Consider the following 21085-nt stretch of genomic DNA (forward strand, 5'->3'; position numbering starts at 1 on the left):
TTATTTAATTAAATAATCTCTAATTTGAAATTTTAATTTTGCCTTTTTCATATAAAAATAATCTTATTTTTTAAAACTTACACATAAATAATTTAAATTACGAAAAACATTTATATAAAAAATTAGTTATTTTTTAATTCAAATATGGGTTGGAATAAATTTATAAATTTGAGAAATTTTCATTATTTTAGTAAATTAATTTTTATTATAATCCTCAAAATGATTCTTATTTTTTATTTAAAAAAAAAAAACATTTGTAAGATATAACCCCAAATATGAAATCAATTGCATAATCAAAATTATTTATCTATCAAAAAATAAAAAGGTAAATTAGTATTTGTTTGAATATATTTCTCATATTTTAAAAAAAATAGAAAATTCCATATAAAAATAAAACATCCTATACAAAAAATATATCTTTGAAAATTACTTTTAAAAAATTTTAATATTTAAACCATCTAAATTTTTTTATACCTCGATTTTTTTTAATAAGCTTTTAAAAATTTTTTTTTTTCTATCTTGAAGAATTCTTATACCTTATATAAAAATTTATACCATTTCTAATTTTCAAAACAGAGCACAAAGAAATATTCAAATCGACACTTAACAAGCAGTAAAGAAACAGAGGAAATAAGAGGATTTGTGGGATCTAGGCACTGTGACCCTTTTTTTATCTGAACAATCACATGAGAAGCCGCAAAGGTTTAAGCCACAAGAACGTAATGATAATGGAGAAAAGTAAAATATTTCACAGTAGCACAAAAGGAAGATCAATTGGCAACGCAAGGCCGCATTGCCCGGAACCTTCATTTCAAAATCTAGAAAAAGGTAAAAAAGAAGAGATTTGAATTTCTGGAAATGGGAGGTTCTTCCCCACATGTAGAGGCTTAGTTTGGGTGATGGACATTGCCCTCTCCCTTGGATTTGCAGATTCCATGGAGGCAGGCTGCTGCTACCGTTCACAAGAAGACTGATACCGACATTGGAAAAAAAACTAATCTGAGAGATGATGATGATGATGATGTTGTTGTTGCTGCAGCTGATCAATGGCTGTATGGGGGCATTGCTGCTGACTGAGGTAGGCCAGTCTGGGTCTGCATTGGCATCATTCCAGGGACTGGTTGAGGAGGCATGGTCCCAGGTGGCATGTAGGGGTGGTTGTGCTGCTGCATTGGCATGGACTGAGGTGGTGGTGGTGGTGCTCCTGCTGCTGCAGCAGATGTGGCCCATCCTGCAGAAGGCTGATGTATCACCGGCTGATCCGAAGGTGAGGCATACTGGGCTCCTTCAAACTGATGAGTGGAGGGACCTGGAATTGGAACTGGTTGTTGGCCCAGAACAGAAGGTTGGGAGCTCAACACGGGGCTAGTGTAATCTCTGCTCCTATCATTGTTGACCTGAAATTACAATATACCAAGCTCCTAACTTTAGGACATCACCTTATTTTTCAAGGAAGAAGCAAACCGGTTGTAGAGATATTCTGGTTAAGTAATGCTTTTTGTAAGAAAAGTTACAGTACAGAATATGTTCTTTCCTTTCAGGAATTCTAGGAGTTTTTCTCACGATATGCTGGTGCAATTATGCCTCAAACAACAGTGAAGTGGAAGTGTGTGGATCTGTTTCCTGGGTATGTTTTGCCATTGTTAATATTATCATATGGCCTATTACATTATCTAAGATAGGACATCAACAACTAGAAGAAGCGTCAAAAAGTAATATGACTTCAGTTTTCAAGCTTATATCCCAAGAAAACAATCTTCATCTTTGATATAAAACAACTTAATGTGTACCTTTATACTGAGATCTGTATGGCGTGAATATGAGATGTGGAGCTTGCAAAACCCTCCATCATAAATGCAGTGTCCTTCCAAGGCTTCCTTAGCAACAATTGCTGTCTGAACATCTGCAAGTTCATTGGATTGTCAATAGACGCGATAGCTCATTCTTATTTATTTAATATATAAACAAACAACTCAAGATATTTATTAGAAATTCTGATGGATTTGAAATCCATTTTTCTTAAACAACCACTCCTAAAAACAGGATTCATGACCACATTTGGGATAGTTTTTTGCTTTTAACTTCCAACCACATGGAAGCCCTTTTCATAAAATTATCCAACCACAAAGAAGCTCCTATTGAACTTGAAAAAGAGCTTTCAACTTCAAAAAGTCAATCCAAACAGACCTCTGAATTACATTTCAATGCATAAAGAAAATTAAGGCATCAACAAAAACCATATGAAAAGCAACTTCCACTTGACCAGGAATGAGTGATTGAGAAGTTTGAGACAATGTTATGAGGTTCTATTCTCCCCACCTTTTTATGGAAAGTAATATCAGAAAGGATGAAACACATTGATTCCTTTAAAAGACACCATAAAAGCTAAAAAGAATTTTGAAAAGGTATGAACTATGTTTATACATGAGACAAAGTCACCATTTCTTTTCTTTTTCTTCTTGTTTTTTTTTTTTTTTTTTGTTGCTGTTGATAGGTGAGATGAAGACACATCATTGATAACATGTAGCATTTTACATCTTATGGGTTGCCCAGATAAACAGGGTTGTGAAAGTAGTACGAAATTATTGCCTTTTAAGAATTCTGCCCTTACATTTAAAAGAAGAGAAATCAATAGTCAAGAAAGGTATAGAAACTCATTAACACACAAGTGAAACTAGGAGAAAATCGGGTGTCAATCATTGGGAACAAGGAATTGCTCCGAGTACCCCTTTCTCTATGCATTGATTTATGTCATTTTTCTACAGATGACCATGTAGGAACTTAGGCTAGAACTTGCCTAGGCATTTCAACATATATGTCAGTAAAGTTTGAAGGTTACCAGGGTATTGAATCAAAGCCTGAACTCCTCCATTCTTATCAAACATTGCAATCTTTTGGATAGGCCCAAAAGCAGAAAAAACCTGGCCATAAAAGAGCCAAAGAATCAATATTGAGAAAGGAATGATTAACAGAAAATGTTAAAAATCACTGGTCAAAGTAGATACCATGTGTAAGACATCCAAGGTGACAGCATACTGCATGTTCTCAATAGATGCAAGAAGAACATTACTTTCAGGTTCTACTTTTCTTCCATCAAAACCCATGCTAAACTGCATTGATGACAAATGAAAACTATTTAATTTAACCACTAAAGACATCAAAATATCAGTTAGTTCCATAAAAATGATGCAAAAATCTTATACATCAGATGGCAGAAGCATGGATCGCCGCCAATTGCATGTTAGTGCACTTCAACACACATGCAAATGTTTAAAGCAAGCACTCTTAGTTACCCAAGGTTTTGTGCATAAAGGAAGAGCCAAAGAACATATCTTGCATTGGCTCAAAGTGAAATGTATTTTGGGCACTTGCATTTACATAGGTGCAATTATATGTGCTATCTTTATATTTCAAATTATTCCAGCACCATTTGACACCTTAATGACTCAATTAAACACCGTACAGAGAAAAGCTAAGCATAATTTAAACAAGTTCTACTTAGCAGCAGCATTGTCTTTGTAATTCTACACTAAGGTTTTCTAATGTGGGCAGGTGCATAGGCCTACAACATAAACCGATCTCATAAATAAAAAGACACCCATTATATCTAAATCATTTTTCCTCCATGTTTCCATTTGTGTCCAAAAAATTATGACAGTCCCCATTATGTTTCCAAGACCTATTAAATGTTTTTCCTTACGAGGCCAATGAAAACAAATCATTGAAATAAAACATAATATGAGGAGAGAGCATTCAACGCAAACATTGTAATAGTTTCAATAACAGATATTATCAAATGCTTCTGGAATTTTTGCTGGCCACAATAGGGAATACATGTGGATGGATGGTTATATTTGGCATCTGAAGCCTCTCATGAGAAACATAATAAACAAATTGATTGACCCTGGAATGTGTATAACAAGTAATCAACATGTCATAGTATAGGTATGTCATCTTCTACTCAAAATAAAATTCCAGAACCTTACTTGACCACTTCCATCTATGGCTGATGAAGCAACAGGAAGATAAGGATTAGTGTAGTCCCTGAATTTTGCAAAAAGGAAAAATATGATCAAACAGAGTGAATAGAGGGTAAGAATCAAATTTGACAAAAGAGGCAAAAAGGAGTCAGCAATGAGCTAAAGAAAGAGAACTTGTAAACACAGAAACCAATACTTGAACCTGGATACCAAAACGGCCCAATGCAATACACTCATATACCAAAAGAATTATAAATCAGTAATACCTGCTGCGGTGGCTTTGGAATTTCACACTCAAATCTGTGTGTGCAGAAAATGTAATCCTAAGAGTGCATGGTCCCAAATGCTCTGGAAGTAGGTACCTAATACCCAAGACAAGAAAGGCAGTTGATCATCAAGCAGGTAAATTGAGTGCATATAGCATATGGATGCATAGCAATAACAGAATAACACAAGAACGTGATAGGAAATACAATTTTCCAGTCTAAACTTCGAACATAAAAGAAATAAAAAAGGGTGGTACATAAAAAAGTTTCGAAAGTCTAGAAGTCTATCTGAAGTTTGATTGGATCATTTATACCATAAAGATTCTCAAAAATAGGGCCAGCAGATGTCCAACCAAGTGCATATGCATTGAGTCTACAATCATAAAGTTGGATTACAACCAGCGTCTAATTAACAAATGTTTTACCTCGGGATGCTCCTTCCATCCAAGGCATTTTTTGCAGCAGAGGCAGTTTCTGAATCTGAAAATTGCACCAAAGCCTGACAAAGATATAGCACAAACTCATGTTTGGAGGTAGAAGAACCCATTAATAGAAACCACAACAGAACTGAGTTAAATTTATAAACCTGGAATCCGGCTGTCTTCTCAAAGGTAGTGATCTTATGCACAAATCCAAAAGCAGAAAACACCTGCATCACTGAAATAACTTCAGCAAGAGATTGAAACAAAAATCCTACAAATTTAAGAGGCTGTTCCATCTGTTACCCTCTCTGAGTACTGTTACAGAAATCAGGAAATGTAAACGAATCCAGCCATCTATTTTTTGGCAAACAGAAACAATAACAGATTTTATCATCTATATAAACAGGTTGGCAAAATAATCAACACATCATCAGTGACAAATGAACATTGAGAATAACAAGAAAAAATATGAAATTAAAGATAAAAAGGATCACCTACACCATCAGTTTTAAACTTTTAACAAGTGCCAGGAAAACTGTAGTTTTATTGTTCTGTATCAAGGTCATCTGAAAAGACTAACTGCCTTAACCATAAGAAACAGTTGCACCTTGTTGGAAACTGAAATGGAACTGACATGTTATTGATAAAGTAATAAGCTGTGAATTGCAAACAAAGGGCGACCACTGTTTGCCTATGAAACTCAGACTTTTACTCCAGGGGAATGTGAACTGTATCATTCATCTTCCACTCAGTATCACTTATTTAAATTGCATCAAATGAAGAATCTGAAACTCTTTACAGAATTTGAGATTTTGTGTTCTGCATTGGAAGGATAGCTTTAATTGGGACAATATATCAAAGTAATAAAAGTGGGCATTTTTGCATCTTTCCTTGGACTAAAAACAAACTTCTATAAGACTTGTTCATCCATTCCCAGATCACTGCATAAGTAAGAAATCTCTAGGATTGAACTAAACCTTCCAATTATCAACTAAGAATTCTTCTCCTTCTTTTCTTATGATGCTCATTACAGTTCCTTGGACAAAGCAGTGAAAGCCAAGTTTTCTTGAAGCTCAAAACTTCAACCCTTCTATTTTTTAATAGGCAAATTATACTTGTACCTTTTTGGTTTGTGATGTATGTGTGTGTGCTTCCATAGAGGAAAACACAATATCAACTCATTCTACAACACAATTATGAAACATCTATACCAAACATAAAAAATGCATAGTGAATAATTGACCTACAAGTATGGCATTCTGGCACAGAGCATGCTGTATGGAAGGGAGAGGGATGCACAAGAGCAAAGAAATCAAAGCATCCTAAACTCTTAGAATGGTAGGGAGAGGAAGATAAGGAGGAAGAGTAGGGAAGAAAGAGTCAGTGTTAAGGAAAGGAGAAAGAAGACAAACACACATGTGCCCTTTCTCCCAATGCATTAAGCTGCCATCGAAGATATTGCTGTGACATGGGCCTGCTGATTCATTCACATTCATGTCAAACAAATGCCTTATGAAGCATCACAAACTACAACCTAATCATAGAAACTCACAGCAACATCCTTTTAGTGACAAATTTACCTCCCATAATTGTTAACAGAAAAGCATGCAACTTGCTTACCAAGTGTAAAACGTCAATGCTCACAAGGCGTGCATCAGCACCCTCGATTGTCACCAGCAGTACATTTCCAGCAACATCAGCAGATGTTTTGTTGTTTACTATTTCTTGCCGGTTGGAATATTGTAAGTAGACGGTTTTCCCCCGTACTTGAGCCGGCTCTGAAGATGAAGCATAATATGATATCATTGCAATAGCTTGATTCAAATCTGCCTGGAAAAGATTAAAAAATATAATAAGTTCAAATTTTTGACAGAATGGAACAGATATTTAAAAAGGACAAAAGGAAAAAAAATGGAGGAAATAGTGTGTCTAAGAAGATAAAGAAGAATTCACACTCACAAATTCAATAAAAGCTTGATTCCTGTTTGCCCCAACATTGCATTTTGTGTTGACAACTTTACCAAATGGCTTTCCCAGCTCAATCAATTCCTCCTCTGTGCACTCCCATGGCAAGTTCCTTAAATGGAGCACCTTGGATGGTGGTTGAGTGTAACGGAATTGTGGTTGACTTGATACAGATGCCATTCCGTACAATAACCCCAATTGGTTGAAGGACACTGCAGAGATATGAAGTCCTTTGGACCCCTATGATAAAAGAGTTATTCGGTTATTATGTTCATTATATTCCAAAAATGTCTGCATATTTGCTATAAGATGCTAACTTGCGCGTCACACTTCGTAAGGAAATCTTTCCACCCCACAACAATGCCTATTGCCACTGCACCATATAACAGGATTCTAACAAAAACAAAGAGCACAACAAGGACAAAAGGCTTCAACATTTTCCATAACACTATGTTCTTGAGTGTTGTCTTGGGTTGTCATTCCAAAATGAAAAGTTTCAGAAACAATTTCTAAACAAGATAAATATAACCTTGAAGTGCAGAAAATGTTTGGAATTGATGGAAATTTTTGTAAACATAACAAGGACAAAGGAACAGTTTTAGATGATGCAATGGCAAGGTCAATATAATGGGAAATAAAGCTATTGGAATTTAATATAACCATCTTCATAGTAAGAGATGTAAAAAGGGTCATGCACTAAGACTTGAGGAAAAAAGGATCAAAACCTTTTGACCCACAAAATAAGATACAAAAACTAAAGCTAAGCCCCTTTATTAAGTGGTTGATAATACATTTCATATTGAAGTAATATTAAAACATATAATGCCAATACTTTTCTATTTCTTATATCTACATCATTTTCTTGAAATATCTATAAGTTCAAAACATTTGACAAATGATTCATAGGTTAACCCTATGTTTTGAATTGAAGCAAAAGCCCTTTCCTCAGCTGCTAAAATTAAACCTTCAAACTTCAGAAACATTTCGTTTTTCAATCAGAAACATTTCATGGTTGAAAAAAATTCAAACAAAAGCTCTTTTGAACTTCTGAAATTTGTCAATTGAAAAAACTCAGAACATTGTATTGTGTTTTTGTTTCAGTTAGCTAAAACCCAGGATGTTTTTTGAAACCTATTGAAATTTCCAAAATATACCATGTCGTGTTTTGTTTCCATTAGTTAAAACTTGAGACATCATTTAAACTTTCATCACAACTGTTTACCAAAGGGAAAAATTTTCTGATCCAAAAAGCTAGAATCCCACATATATTTTGGTGGGCAGATCCAAAATATATTCATAACGAAATCAACTGGTTCACACCATTGAAATCACATTCAAAAGGTTAGATTTAACAGTCCACCAAACCATTTTTTGTTTGACTTTATTCTTTCAATAAACTGAAAGTACAGAAAAATCATACACAGAAAGTACTCAATTTGCTAACCAAAACCACATAACAAAATGAAAAAAAAAAAAAGGAGGGGGGGCGGAAGTGGAACCAATCAACACGCGAAACACATAAAACTCCACCAGAGAAGGAAAAAAAAAATTCAAAAACAACCTACAACATTAGCAGAAAACTGCAACTTCCAATAACAAATTAAATATCAAAATAAAAATAAAAATCAACACGCAAGCACATAAAATCCGCCTAAAAAAATATATAATAACATACATATTAGCAAAATTTCAAGTTCCAAGAACAGATTACACATTAATCTCATCATCGCCGGTTCGATTTCAAAGGAAAAAGCGAATAGTAACAACAAGGGCAAGATCAATAAACAAATTCGATGCATAGCTTTGGAGAGATAAATAGAGATCCAAGCATAATACCAGAAATTAGGGCAAGAACTAAAGAGAATTGAAGATTTGGGTTGAAATACCTAAAAGACGAGAGGACCGAGGCCTCGTTTGCAATATTCACAAAATTTAGGGTTCACAGAGAACAGAAGATGAGATAATACTTCTCCTTTATCGCGATTTAGGGATGAATTTTGGCGCGGGTAGGAGTGCGTACGTGCACACCCTGCGCATGTTAACAGAAACAACCCCAAGAGCGTTACACCAGGAGGCGTACGTTAGCTGAGGGTAGTTGATAACTTGATATCCAAATTTAAAAAATATATATACAAAATGCATTAAATTTTGAAAAAGTAAAATATATAAATTTAATAAAAATCCATACAATATCAATTATACTATATAAATATTTTTTTTTTTTCAATATCCGAACAACCTTATATTGCCAAACCCTTAACACTCTTAATTGAGACTCAAATTTCAAGGTGCTGACCAGCTCACAACAATCAACACCGATAAATTTAAGGTATTACCTTTGACATGATTTTCTCTTATTTTTATTATTAAGATATAATAAAATATAAAAATTAATTTTTAAAATTTTTCAATGAACACAAAAAAAAAAAAAAAAAAATATATATATATATATATATATATATATATATATATATATATTTTTGTTTTTTATCTTAAATAAAAATCCTTCAACTTAAATCACCTCGTTAAATGGAATTAATATCATTTGGTATGATGAAGTAAAAAAAGATTGACATAATTCAAAAATTAAATAAATAAATTTTTAAACCATATTTGGTAAATGAATTTTTATTTTATAATTTTTTGTATTTTTAATTTCACACTTTTACATGTTTTTTGATGATTTTTTATTTATTTTATCCTATTTATTTATATAACTTTATTATTTTAAAAAATTATTAATTTATTGAAAAATAATATATTAACTTGTTTATACCTTTTAAAAAATTATTAAAATAATACTAGACTCATAAATTTAAATATATAGATTTTTATTATAAAATCATATATTTTTAATTTTACAACAATAAAAGTATTAATTAATAAATAATAATCATTAATATTAGCTTTTATATACTTTTTATTATTATTTTTAATTTTAACAGTGTCAAGGTGCAATTGCGTATCACCTAACATGGAGAAAAAGATTTATAGTGACAAATACAAACTCTTAAATGTCAAATACAAGCCCATCACTAAACCCAATTCAAATTTTTGGTAACTTTCCATGGCATATCACCTAACATAGAGCATTGTAAGGAAAAAATCAATGGGTGGAACATAAAGATCAGAGTCGAATCATCAAACACATGCATGCAAGGTTACGATATAAGCACCAAATAAGAGGAGGAAGAAGAAGAAATTAATCGAAAAACCGAGGCGGGTCGGGTCGGGTCATTATCGGTAAGCAATGCTGCTTAACTATGGCCTACAAGGACATCCCTGTAAGGAGTTGGAACCACAACTGGCATTGTTTCCTCCACATGTATTTTTCTCCTCCTCTGATCTTCTAGGATGAGAGGGATTTGGCCTTCCCTTTCATGAATCAGTCTCTCTTGTGCCCCTCCTCGGAGTTTTTCAAGCCTTAATCCATCCATTTGCTGCATTTTGAACACTTTCACCACATTCATTAGGCCCCCAATGAAGAACAGTAGCGACCCAAACATGCCTAACCACACCCAAGCCATACCCTGCCAAGAAAAAAGACAGTCATCCAAGGTTGTCCCGCAATATTTCTATATGGAAATTTCAGCTAAAATTTCATGGAAACCCTTCATGATCATGCTAGAATGCTTGTTTGTCATGCACAATATAAGGCATGTTTTGCACAAACCCAATAATTTTGATTAGAAATCTCTTAAACTCGATAAATTTCGTTCAACATTCTTTAGATGGTTTTTGTTTTTTTACTGAATAGAAAAAACCAAAATATTCAGTTTTATCTATTCAACTAAAAGTACTTTATTATATTAACCAATATCACTAAAATGAACTTATCATTAATAAGTTTAGTTTAATTATATTGATTGATGTCAATGAATTATTTTTATCTGAATAGAAAAAACCAAATATTTTAACTTTTTCTAATCAGATAAAAAACAAACACCACCTTAAAATGGATATAATTTGTGGCATGCTTTGTGCTTGAATGAATGCCTTCTATCCATTCTATGAAAATTTATGCACCAAATCATAAACCCAGTAAATTTCATTAAAGATTCTCTTGGATGCGCCATTTCACATTTGCTCAAGTCTGTTTCCGTTTCTAGAGTATCAAGTCATTCTTCATGATAGTTACTCAAAGCAAACCGATATTATGAGTTGGTAGACTCTCGACAAATAGTTTATCTTCCTAAATACTTCTCTAAATTATTGTCCATCTACTTCTAAACTACCATGTTAGTGTCTTGTGATAGTTGTATAAGGAAAATAATCCAATTTAGTATCATGCAATGGCATAGCATATAATTTTTTATACTTTATTTTAGCGAATCTCTTAAGAAAATAGAACATCGCTCTTTAGGAGAACTTACCAATAAGTCTATACCATGATGAACCAATCGCGCTTGCTCATGGCAGTTTATAATTGAACCCACCATGAACAACAAGCTTCCCATTAAGAATGGGATGTGGACGCTCTGCTGCAATATTTGGATGTGTCCATCAGCTCTCTCGTAGATTTGGCACGAGTTATGGATCGAGCCAAGCACCCATAGAACAGGGCCAGCAATAAGCATGTTCAAAGCATGCCTCTCCAATTTGAAGTAACCATAGCCTTTCTCTTCCTGCAATTTGCAGATCCAATATTGTGACAATACATTGTTAAAAAGTTGGACCCACAAAGCCAAATTTGATTTTATAATGATATTATATGGTAATAAAAATTTTTAAAAGGTTTATATGATTCAAAATTCAAAATAAAGACGATCGGACAAGGTCTATATGATAGTTTTTTTGGTGCAAATGTTATAATATAATAGGACTAAAATATAAAATATTAAAATCAATATTTCTCAATTCAATGTACATAAAACCCTATTGTTTTTTCTTTTTCTTTTTGGGAATGGAAACTATTTTTTTATTTTCTTTTCATGGAGAATTGAGCTCAAAAAAAGGGAAAATGTGAAAATACTCTCAAGGAAAGTGAATAGCAGTTCCCAAAAGATTAGAAGGGGAAAGAATTAAAAAGCTTATAAAATGTAAAATATAAAAAGAATATAAATATTGTAAATACTAAAGGATCATGAATATATATGAGTTCATGTATATCCAAAATTAATGTTTTGTTTGGTTGTGTGATTTAAAAATAATTTTTTGTTTTTAAAATAACATTGATGTTAGTATGAGGAAACAACCTTTAAAAATAAAATGAAATAGAAATCAATATAACAAGTATAAATTATTTTAATTAGTTTTTAAAAGTAAAAGGAAAATATGACCCATTTGGTCAAGCCATTTGAAACTTGTTTTTAAAAATTGTTTTAAAGTTAAAAAATAAAAAACAGACTTTAAAAATAAGTATAAAAAGTATGATCTTATAAGTACTTTTTTTTTATATTAAAAACTAATTCATTGTAAATGAAGTAATTATTTTTAGCATAGTACAATATTTTAAAAAATATAGTAAAGAAAATAAAAAGAAATTATAAACAAATACAATATAATAATAATAATAATAATATTATTATTATTATTATTATTATTATTATTATTATTATTAGAGATATTTGACATTATTATTATTATATAAAAATTTTAATATTCCCCTTTCCCGATGAAACATTTCTATTCTATAAAATTTAATTATACTATTTTTATGATAAGATGGCATAAGATATGATATATTGCATATATGTGTTGCACCAAAAGTAAATTCTTTATGATTGTTTCCCACTTTGATTCTTAGGTTCTTTCCCCCCTCCTTCATAGGAAAAAAAATTCTTCCTTTCTCTCATCTTAAGAAAGCATCCACTCTTCATGGCATTTCAAATACTTCAAGTTACCTAAATAGTTGGGATTAAGTCACTTAATCCACTGAATGCACCTCCACCTTATATATATATACTAACAAAAAAAATGATCAAATAAACTCAAAAATCTTTTTTATTTTTTTATTTTTTCTTATTTATTGGGAAACAAATATGACCAACCAGAATAAGAAAATGTACAACATGGGTATGGGTATTAGATTCTGTGATGGTATCTGCTTGAACGTACCTGAAGGAAGAGGAAGAGAATGCCCAAGAAGGAGAGGAGATACCCCATGGCCTGAACAAACGGAACCGAGAACTCCACAAGCCCAAGCTGAAGATCAAACTCCATCAACCCTAATCTGTAATCGATCCCGGCCATGTGCGCCACCAGATCATGAACATTCACCACAAACAAGAGCCCTAACCCTATCATCATCAGCGCAAGCCCTGATTTGGGGTCTCTGGAGAGCTGGGAGACGAATCCGCTGAGGAGAACGATGGTGGCGAAGACGTAGAGGCCGGCGTTTATGTACTCGAAGCGGTTCCGAGCGAGGCGAGTGCCATAGAGGCGGCTCTCTCTGGCGGATGCGAGCTTCACCATTGGAGGGGGAAAAGGTTGTGGAGCTTGAGATGGGTAGGGTGGGTGATCGAGAGGTTTGAGTTTTGAGCCTGCGAGAAGTTGGGGGAGGTGTGGAGAGGGGTGGGTGAGGTGGCGAGTGGCGAGGGTGGTACGTGGCGTTGTGCATGGAGTAGGGTGAATGTTTCTTTGGGAGACGTGGCGGAGAGGGAGAGTTGCCTGAGTTTGTGGAGACGCTGTGAAACGGTGCGTTTTGTTGGATTCCAGGTTTTAGTGGGTTCCCTCCAAAACGATGCGTTTTGAGGAAGATAAAAACGGTGTCGTTTTTTATTTTCTTCTTTTTTAATTTTTATTTCCTTCTTGGAAGGTTGGCTCGAAAGCTTCTTGGCTTGGGTTCGTGCCCGTGTCGGGCTAGCCCACAAATTTTCATGTTGGACACAGGTAGCAATTTAAGGTTACATCTGACTTCCATAAAATACTAATAAAAAAAATTTGAGAAAAATAATTTTTTTTGTTTGATGTAAAATAAAAAAATTAAATAGAATTAAAATTAGTTAAAATTTTTATATATTTTAAAATTATTTAATCTTTATATATAAATAATTAAATAAATAAAATCAATTTTAAATGATATATAAAAATATATTTTTTTCCTATCTCAATTTCCTTTCAACCAAACACAGGCAAGGCCATTTATATGCCTGCTCATGATAGGAGAAACAAGATAGACTTTACATTCTATTAATTCAAAATCAGTACAGCATTGCTCACTATGGTACAATATTTTTTTCATTTCTATTAATTCAAAATCAGTACAGAAAGCTGCTTAACGTTCTACAGGAAATTAACCGCTGGAGATTAAGAAGCGGACTGGCATTAAAACAGGTGGCTAGAAAGTACAAGAGGCTTGAGCTCTGCTTTCATCTTTGTGGACTTGCCTTGCAGGATGATATCCAAAGTAGAAACTGCATCCACAATGTGCTTGCCTTTGTTTAACATGATGCAACTTGCCCTGCCAAAGCAAAGTGGGGTGAGAGTTAATCCATCTTGTATTTTATTTTGTTTGTGGAAAACCAGGATCATTAGCTGTTAAGACAGAATTAGAAACAATGGTGGTGGGCATTTGATATTGATGGTGATGCATGGGACCATGGGACCATGGGAGTTGACAATTACTATCTAAACATGCATGGAGAAACACCTTTCCAATGATGCTGATTCCAGGAAAAAAAAATTATATTTGGTTATCAGAAAATACTAAGAAAAAAAAAAACAAGGAATACGAAAATATCAAAGAAAATAAAATACAATTAAAAATAGTTAAAAATTTACGCATTTTTAAATTATCTAATATTTATATAAAATAGTTAAAATAAATTAAATGGATTTAAAGTAGTACATAGAGATAATTTATTGACTTTAATTTTTTTTTTTTCCTTTTTTTTTCTTTCCTTCTATTTTTTTTTTCTCACACATTTTTTGGGAACCAAACATAGCCTATTCACCACCTAGCATCATAATTGTGACATCCTCTAGTCAGCTAGTAGGAGGGGATATGACAGAGACTAAAGAAAGAGCTTTGCATATCATCATAATTGGCCTCTTATTGATACATTTTGGCTCTATTTTCTTCCCTCGATGAAACTAAAAAATAGATTTAAAGTCAATAAATAATCTCTATATACTACTTTAAACTCATTTTACATATTTTAACTCTTTTATATAAGTATTAAATAATTTGAAAATACATAAATTACTAACTAATTTTAATTATATTTTATTTTTCTTGATATTTTCCATAGTATAATCAAGCATAGAAAAATCATTTTTCTTCACATTTTTTTCTTTCTTTAATACTTTCTAAGAACCAAACATAATCTTAAATTTTCTAAGATGCTCCAAAGTGAGGAGCAATGCATAAAGATGGTTACAGAAACAAGCATTAAATTTTGCAAAGACTTTCTCTAAAAAATAAATAAAATAATCAGGATAGAGTATCTAGTTTGGTCAGTTACCTTCTTCCATTGGCCACATCTGTAAGTTCAGCTCTAGTAGGCACGCCAGACTTGACAAGCGACTCAAGAACCTGAGTAGCCCAAATGACTGGTACATGGGCAGCACTACAAATCGATAGAATTTCTTCCTGTATATCCCCCAACCTTTCCCAACCGCACTCCACTGCAAGATCTCCTCTGGCGATCATAACTCCCAAGGGATTTGGTGATTTCATTGCCTCCAACAGTAAGAGAGGCAGTTTATCAAACCCACTGCTTGTTTCAATCTTTAACACAATTCCTAGGTTGTGAAGCTTCCTCTTCTCCAGCTCTGCACGAAGCACAACAATGTCACGAACGTCTCGGATGAATGAAATTCCCACCATGTCAGCATGAGCAGCAACAAATTCAAGATCCATGAGATCCTTTGTAGTGAGGCCTTCAAACCTGATATTGCTCTCCGGGATGTTGATTGATTTCTCTGCACCAAGTTTAGTGCCTCTTGGACTTGCATGAGTGATTGATACAATAATCTCTGAAGCACTTGTTCCTTGGATTACACCCCAAATCTTCCCATCATCAAAAGCAATGGGTTCGCCTGGTTTGACTGAATCAAAAAGAAAACTAGATGGACAAGTTACCCTATAAGCATCAACTGTAGGTTGAGTCAGCTCATCCTGTTCGATTGAGCTATCTAGTGATATGATCAGCAAGTCTCCAACTCTTAATCTGACAAACTGCTCAACGGCGGGAACGTCCACCACTTCTCCAACAGAGGACTTGTGTTTCTGTCCCTTAATGTACAGTCCAGTTCCTGACTGAACATAAGCAGTCCTGTTGCACTCGGCCATGAATGCAGTACCAGCAAAGACAGGAAATCTATTACAAATCTTCAGTGTCCTTTTTTTTCCTCTTGCATCACGGAATCTCACAGTATCACCCAACTGAAGCTTATTGAGAAATTTTTGGCCATCTATAGATAGAATTGCATCAGGGGATATATGCCCAGCAGGGGGATTTGCTCCTTTGTGACATAACCAAACTTGAGCAGGTAGCATTATATCTCCACAAGCATTCTTCTTAGGAGAGATTTTAATCACACATGGACCAGCCTTCATGTTGCCTGTCCGTAGCTTTGGTCCAGCTAAGTCCATGAGAATTCGACATGGCTTCTCCAGCATCTGAGAGCTTCTTCTCACCCTTCTGATTATTTCACTCCAGATGCTCGGGTTTCCATGTGCGCAATTAATCCTAATAATGGTGGCCCCACTCTTGAGTATATCAGTTATAAGTGTTTCATTCTCAGTCACTTCTTGCCCAACTGTTACCATGATATGAGCAGTTCTTTCATCTGCAAGTGGGCCCAATAATATCTTCATATTGGAGGATGCTTTCTTCCTCATTGTATCTATGATAAATTCCCCTTTCTTTTGTTTGTCCAAACTTTTTTTATTGGAAATTTCTCCACAAGCATTCTCTTTGATGTTCAGAGGGTAAGATTTCAGGTTTTCCAACATCTGGATGCCAGCAGTGAGATTTGCAATGACACATGGATTGATGGTTTCCAAATTCAGAAGACCTACAGATGAAAGATCTTCTTTGAGCTGCTCAACATCAAGGCATTTCAATGCCAGGTAATGGATTAAGTTTGTAGCACTCGCCATGTAATTTCTGCTAAGATAGAAACATGGCATATTAGAAAGTGCTCCCAAAGTGAAATGCTAGAAAGGTACAAGAAAAACTAAGCTTGGCTTTGGTTCTGAGAAACACAAAAAACATTTTCAACTCATCCCAGCATTTCTGCAATCAAATGATCTTGAACTATTTTTTTATTTTTTTTTGATAGGAATGATCTTGAACTGTTATTAACAGTAACTTTTCTAAGAAAAGATATCAATGAGTTTTCAACTACCCAAACTAAGGATACCGAATTTTCTAGAAGATACTAAAGAAAATACCTGGCTAACAGCAAAGGAAATATTCATTTCTGAAGACGATTCATAAACCATAGACTAGTGATCACTTTCATAAATAATATTCAAACTGGCAAACACTAATTCAGTTTATTAAAATGAAAAATAAATTAAGAGTGCATAGATTACTACAAATAGATGTGAATAGAATGGTGAGTTTGAAGCTGCAAAATGTAGACAACAAGATGGACAATCAACCAAATAATCCGAATCAATGTCACATAGCATATAATTAGATCATATGATGGATAAGTAGGCATCAATTTTAATACATGATGCAAAAATTTCATTTAACATATTATATAATTTCCATTTTGGATGGTTCATGATGTCATTAACTGGGGGAAGAAGCCAGGATAAGTAGTTCACATATCCCAGAAAAAAAGATTTACCAAGATAGAAAAATGAATTTGTTCAATAAGAACAGTACAAAAAAGAATATCGGTATAAAATTTAAATTGTTAAACTGTTAGAACGAAATTAAATATACCTGTGGCATAATTTAATTCGGGAAGCATTCCATTGTTCCATTGCCAATATATGCAAGTGAACAGCCTTTAGTTTGTCAAGAAGGTTCCCTTGGTTTCCCAGCTGCACAGCACTTTGAGAGAGATCTGCCTCTGAGAGCGTGATGGAAGCAACTTCCACATCTGGATCCCTAGAACCATCATTATATTCCGGGGCCATATGCATTTGATCTTCAATGCAAGACTGCGAGCTGCCACTCTCAGATTCATCACTTTCTTTTTGCGCAGCAAAAACTAAAGTCCTTGGGGTTAGGCTCCCCTTCTCTTTCATGAATAGTGGAAAGATTTGATACCTAAAAACTGATTTTTTTACTTTTAGTCTAAACTGAAGAGCTCCAACATTCCCACTTGGCATGAAAGAGCTAGAATGTGAGAGATTAGCTGTTCGAATGGCCTGAAAAACAGATGAAAATGAGTTATGCCTAATGTAAATAGAACTAGAACTTCTGATTAGCCTCAACTTCATAGTTCCTAAATCCAAAATAAAAATATTATAGCTAAATAATAAACTCCTAACTTGTCTCATATCAACTGAACTATGGCAATTCACATGGATTGTCCAACAATCACTTATTAGATTTAAAAAAATTGATCGATATTAATATAGGACAACCCTAAGATGGTTGCCTACACTCAAAAGTAGGTGGGTTAGGGTTTTGTTTTTAGGGTGTAAGGAAAGAAACAAAGAATAAAGTTTATGGTAAAGAAAAATAAGATAAAAAAAATAAAGAGAAAGAAGAAAAGATGGAAAACCTTGAGAGTCTCAATGGAGAGTTGCAACAATTACAATGAAAAAAATATAACATTATTAATGTCAATCAATTCATCTTTTTTATATGCATTGATTAGTCTTATTTATAGGCGTCTCTAAGAAATCCAAAGTCTATTAGGATTCTAATAACCTATTATGACTCTAATTCTAATTATCTTATAACCTAACTAGTTAATCCTAATTTGACTCCAACAAATACTAATCCTAATTTAATCCCAATTAATATAAATTCTAATTGAAATCCAAAGTCTATTAGGATTCTAATAACTTATTATGACTCTAATTCTAATTATCTTATAATCTAACTAGTTAATCACTCCAACAAATACTAAACCTAATTTAATCCTAATTAATATAAATTTTAATTTAACTCCAACTAATATTAATCCTAATTTTATTCTAAGTAATGCTAATCTACTTTAATTACAACTTATACAAATTCCCTTTCTTGATATATATCTTAGAGATTCATCCTCATCAGATATGCATACAAATGCATGCATATCTTAGATGTAGTAGATTTCTCATCAGATATGCATACAAATGCATGCATATCTTAGATGTAGTAGATTTTTCTAAGTAAGAGTATAAAAATCAATTAAAAAATCAGTAAAGAAACAAGCCCAATAGACAGATAACTAGGAAGAAAAGAAAAGCGGAAATGGGAGATGGCAGAAAATATAGTATTATAAAAAGCGTATCAGGTTATTAAAAGGGAGCTAGAACCAGCTTGTTTTGAGGATCTCCTAACCTTTCCCAATCTGGACACCAAAAGAGAGCGAGATTTCAAATTAGATGCTAATTCGCAGATTTCTTTCATCAAATGAAATAATCTCCAGGGTTTAAAGCTTTTAAAGGCCCAATTCAGTGCTCTGGGTGACTCCTACTCAGTGATCACAATATAAAATGTTTACAGGTTCAGAAACGAAGAACTTCTTTGCAAAAAACAATATACATACGCTTAAATATAACCAAGTATTATGACTTCGGGAGTTAGAGCAAGTGGATAATTACATGATTAGGAAGTGTGCTTCCTTTAGCACCACCACAGGTTGAAATTGCACCCAGCGCCATCTATACGTCTATATGCAGCAACATATACAGTACGGACCTGCAAAGGGAAGGTAAGCAAGCAAAAAGTTCATATAAAAGTGAAGTTTTTGATCAAAATAGGCATAAGGTCATGGAAAATCTAAAATAGAACTGCACAATAAATCTATCATTAATCATTAAACACTCGGATTAAACAGAGACCATGAGATGAAGCTATTTCCAAAACACAATCAGATGTGGATCAAAATTACAATAGTCATGATTTCTAATTTTACTTCAATAAATCACAAAAAGAATAAAGGTTTTTCATAATTCCATAACACTAAGCAAAATCTTACTTCCATTTTTCAGCAACGAAACTAGAAAGTGATAAAGCATAATCTATACTTCATTTCAATATCCAGACCAAATTATCAACAAAAATACCCTAAATTTACAAGATAAAAACTTCCGATTTTCAAATAACTCGCAAAAATCCAAGAAACAACACAAAAACTCATTCGAATTCGAAATTCCTCCACAATCCACACAACAAATCGATTTCAAATGATTCAGCCTCAGCTTGCCTCGACAGAAAACGTTCCTAGAAAATTTTCCGCGAACATCCATTTTATCTCTACAACCTCTGTTTTTATCGCAATGAACAATATCCCAGCGCCTCACCTGAAAATGTTCTATTTTCTCGGTGCAGGACTTTGCCGGAAAATGATAGAGAGAGAAGGAGATGAGAGAGAGTTAAAATCGATAAAACTAGAGAGAGAAACGGGAAATAATGGTACCTTTTCAAATTTTCAAAGCCTTTGGGCGCAAGAGAAAGACTCGAAGCTTTGTGGAACTCGGAAGATAAGACGATTCACCTTTTTCTACAGCGAGAATTTTCTCGAGAAAGGAGAGGAAAATGTGAAAAGAGACTAGGGGGAGTGTGGCCAGCACATGCCAGATGCAATAAGATTCGACACGTGTCAGAATCTAAAAGGTCAATTTTTTTTTAAAAAGACAAATAATAAATAGACGAGTAATTCTCGATGTTTACCCTTTTTTTCTGGAATTATTTTTAATTTTTATATAAAAAAATTCATATGGTATATTTTTATTTTAATTGAAGATTATAGTCTGAAAAATAATAGTCAAAGAAAAGGAAATAAGAAGAAATCTCATAATTTTTTTATTTGATTTATTGAAAAAAATATAATAAAAATGTCGAAAATAATTAAAATTATTTTTTTTCTATTTTCTTTTTCAAATATTTCCTTTTATTTATTTATTTTGAATAGGTGGTGGGGTCTATAAACAAGCCAAAAGCTTATAAATTTATTACTTCAATAATTACTTTTGTATCATATGAAATTTGAGGGTGTGATTTTTGCTCAAAGGGAAGAAGCTTCTGGAGAAGCTTCCACAGGACAGCTGTTCAAGTAAGTCTCCAGACTCTCCACTAAGCCCAAATTTATCCAGCTTTTTTATATGGATCATCACTACTGTCTTAACGTTGATAATTTATTTATTATTTTTTTCTCTCTTGAGCTTATTTTAATAGCTTTTAAGGAGTGAAAAAGCACTTTTCTATTCAAATTCATTTTCAAGAAAATCACCCTATTTTTAGCCCAAAATTTATGAAACATAATTCTAAATTTGAAAAAAAAATTTCTAAGAATCAATTTCCAAAGGGGCCCTTTCCACTTTGTTTGAAATTTGAAGAAAAAATATGAAAAAAAAATATAGAGAAAAAATAAAAATAAAAAT

At 33.3% G+C, this 21085-nt stretch overlaps 2 protein-coding genes across 3 annotated transcripts; both read right to left on the minus strand.

Annotated features, from left to right (window-relative positions):
- Window positions 1–631: 631 nt before the first annotated feature.
- On the minus strand, window positions 632–13073 carry LOC100855089 (polypyrimidine tract-binding protein homolog 2). The gene is made up of 14 exons (XM_019225992.2): window positions 12691–13073; window positions 11007–11258; window positions 9893–10163; window positions 6951–7006; window positions 6628–6873; window positions 6289–6498; window positions 4833–4895; window positions 4672–4745; window positions 4247–4342; window positions 3987–4044; window positions 3006–3110; window positions 2840–2921; window positions 1791–1903; window positions 632–1397 (listed from the first exon to the last, which is right to left on the minus strand). Exons 1-14 carry the CDS (start codon window positions 13045–13047, stop codon window positions 1044–1046), a joined length of 2337 nt encoding a protein of 778 aa, XP_019081537.1. The 5' UTR covers window positions 13048–13073; the 3' UTR covers window positions 632–1043.
- Window positions 13074–13796: 723 nt separating this feature from the next.
- On the minus strand, window positions 13797–20255 carry LOC100246758 (plastidial pyruvate kinase 4, chloroplastic). Of its 2 annotated transcripts, none has more exons than XM_002270653.4 (5): window positions 20122–20255; window positions 19304–19400; window positions 17481–17911; window positions 15039–16688; window positions 13797–14035 (listed from the first exon to the last, which is right to left on the minus strand). In XM_002270653.4, exons 2-5 carry the CDS (start codon window positions 19361–19363, stop codon window positions 13900–13902), a joined length of 2277 nt encoding a protein of 758 aa, XP_002270689.1. In that variant the 5' UTR covers window positions 19364–19400; window positions 20122–20255; the 3' UTR covers window positions 13797–13899. The 2 variants fall into 2 exon arrangements, with proteins under 2 accessions (XP_002270689.1, XP_010662568.1); XM_010664266.3 differs by having other exon boundaries at window positions 20006–20253.
- Between the last annotated feature and the right edge of the window lie 830 nt (window positions 20256–21085).

This window comes from Vitis vinifera, chromosome 16, assembly GCF_030704535.1.
Source record: "Vitis vinifera cultivar Pinot Noir 40024 chromosome 16, ASM3070453v1".
NCBI lineage: Eukaryota > Viridiplantae > Streptophyta > Magnoliopsida > Vitales > Vitaceae > Vitis > Vitis vinifera.

Excerpts from the sequence above, each read along its gene's own strand:
- LOC100855089 (XM_019225992.2), bottom strand. The coding sequence starts at position 13,047 with ATGGTGAAGCTCGCATCCGCCAGAGAGAGCCGCCTCTATGGCACTCGC. Across the intron at positions 10,164-11,006 it reads ATCATGGTATAGACTTATTG|GGTATGGCTTGGGTGTGGTT; the intron begins GTAAGTTCTCCT and ends TTTTCTTGGCAG. Across the intron at positions 4,343-4,671 it reads GATGGAAGGAGCATCCCGAG|GTACCTACTTCCAGAGCATT; the intron begins GTAAAACATTTG and ends CTTGGGTATTAG.
- LOC100246758 (XM_002270653.4), bottom strand. The coding sequence starts at position 19,363 with ATGGCGCTGGGTGCAATTTCAACCTGTGGTGGTGCTAAAGGAAGCACA. Across the intron at positions 16,689-17,480 it reads CGAATTAAATTATGCCACAG|AAATTACATGGCGAGTGCTA; the intron begins GTATATTTAATT and ends CTATCTTAGCAG. Across the intron at positions 14,036-15,038 it reads GATGTGGCCAATGGAAGAAG|GGCAAGTTGCATCATGTTAA; the intron begins GTAACTGACCAA and ends TTGCTTTGGCAG.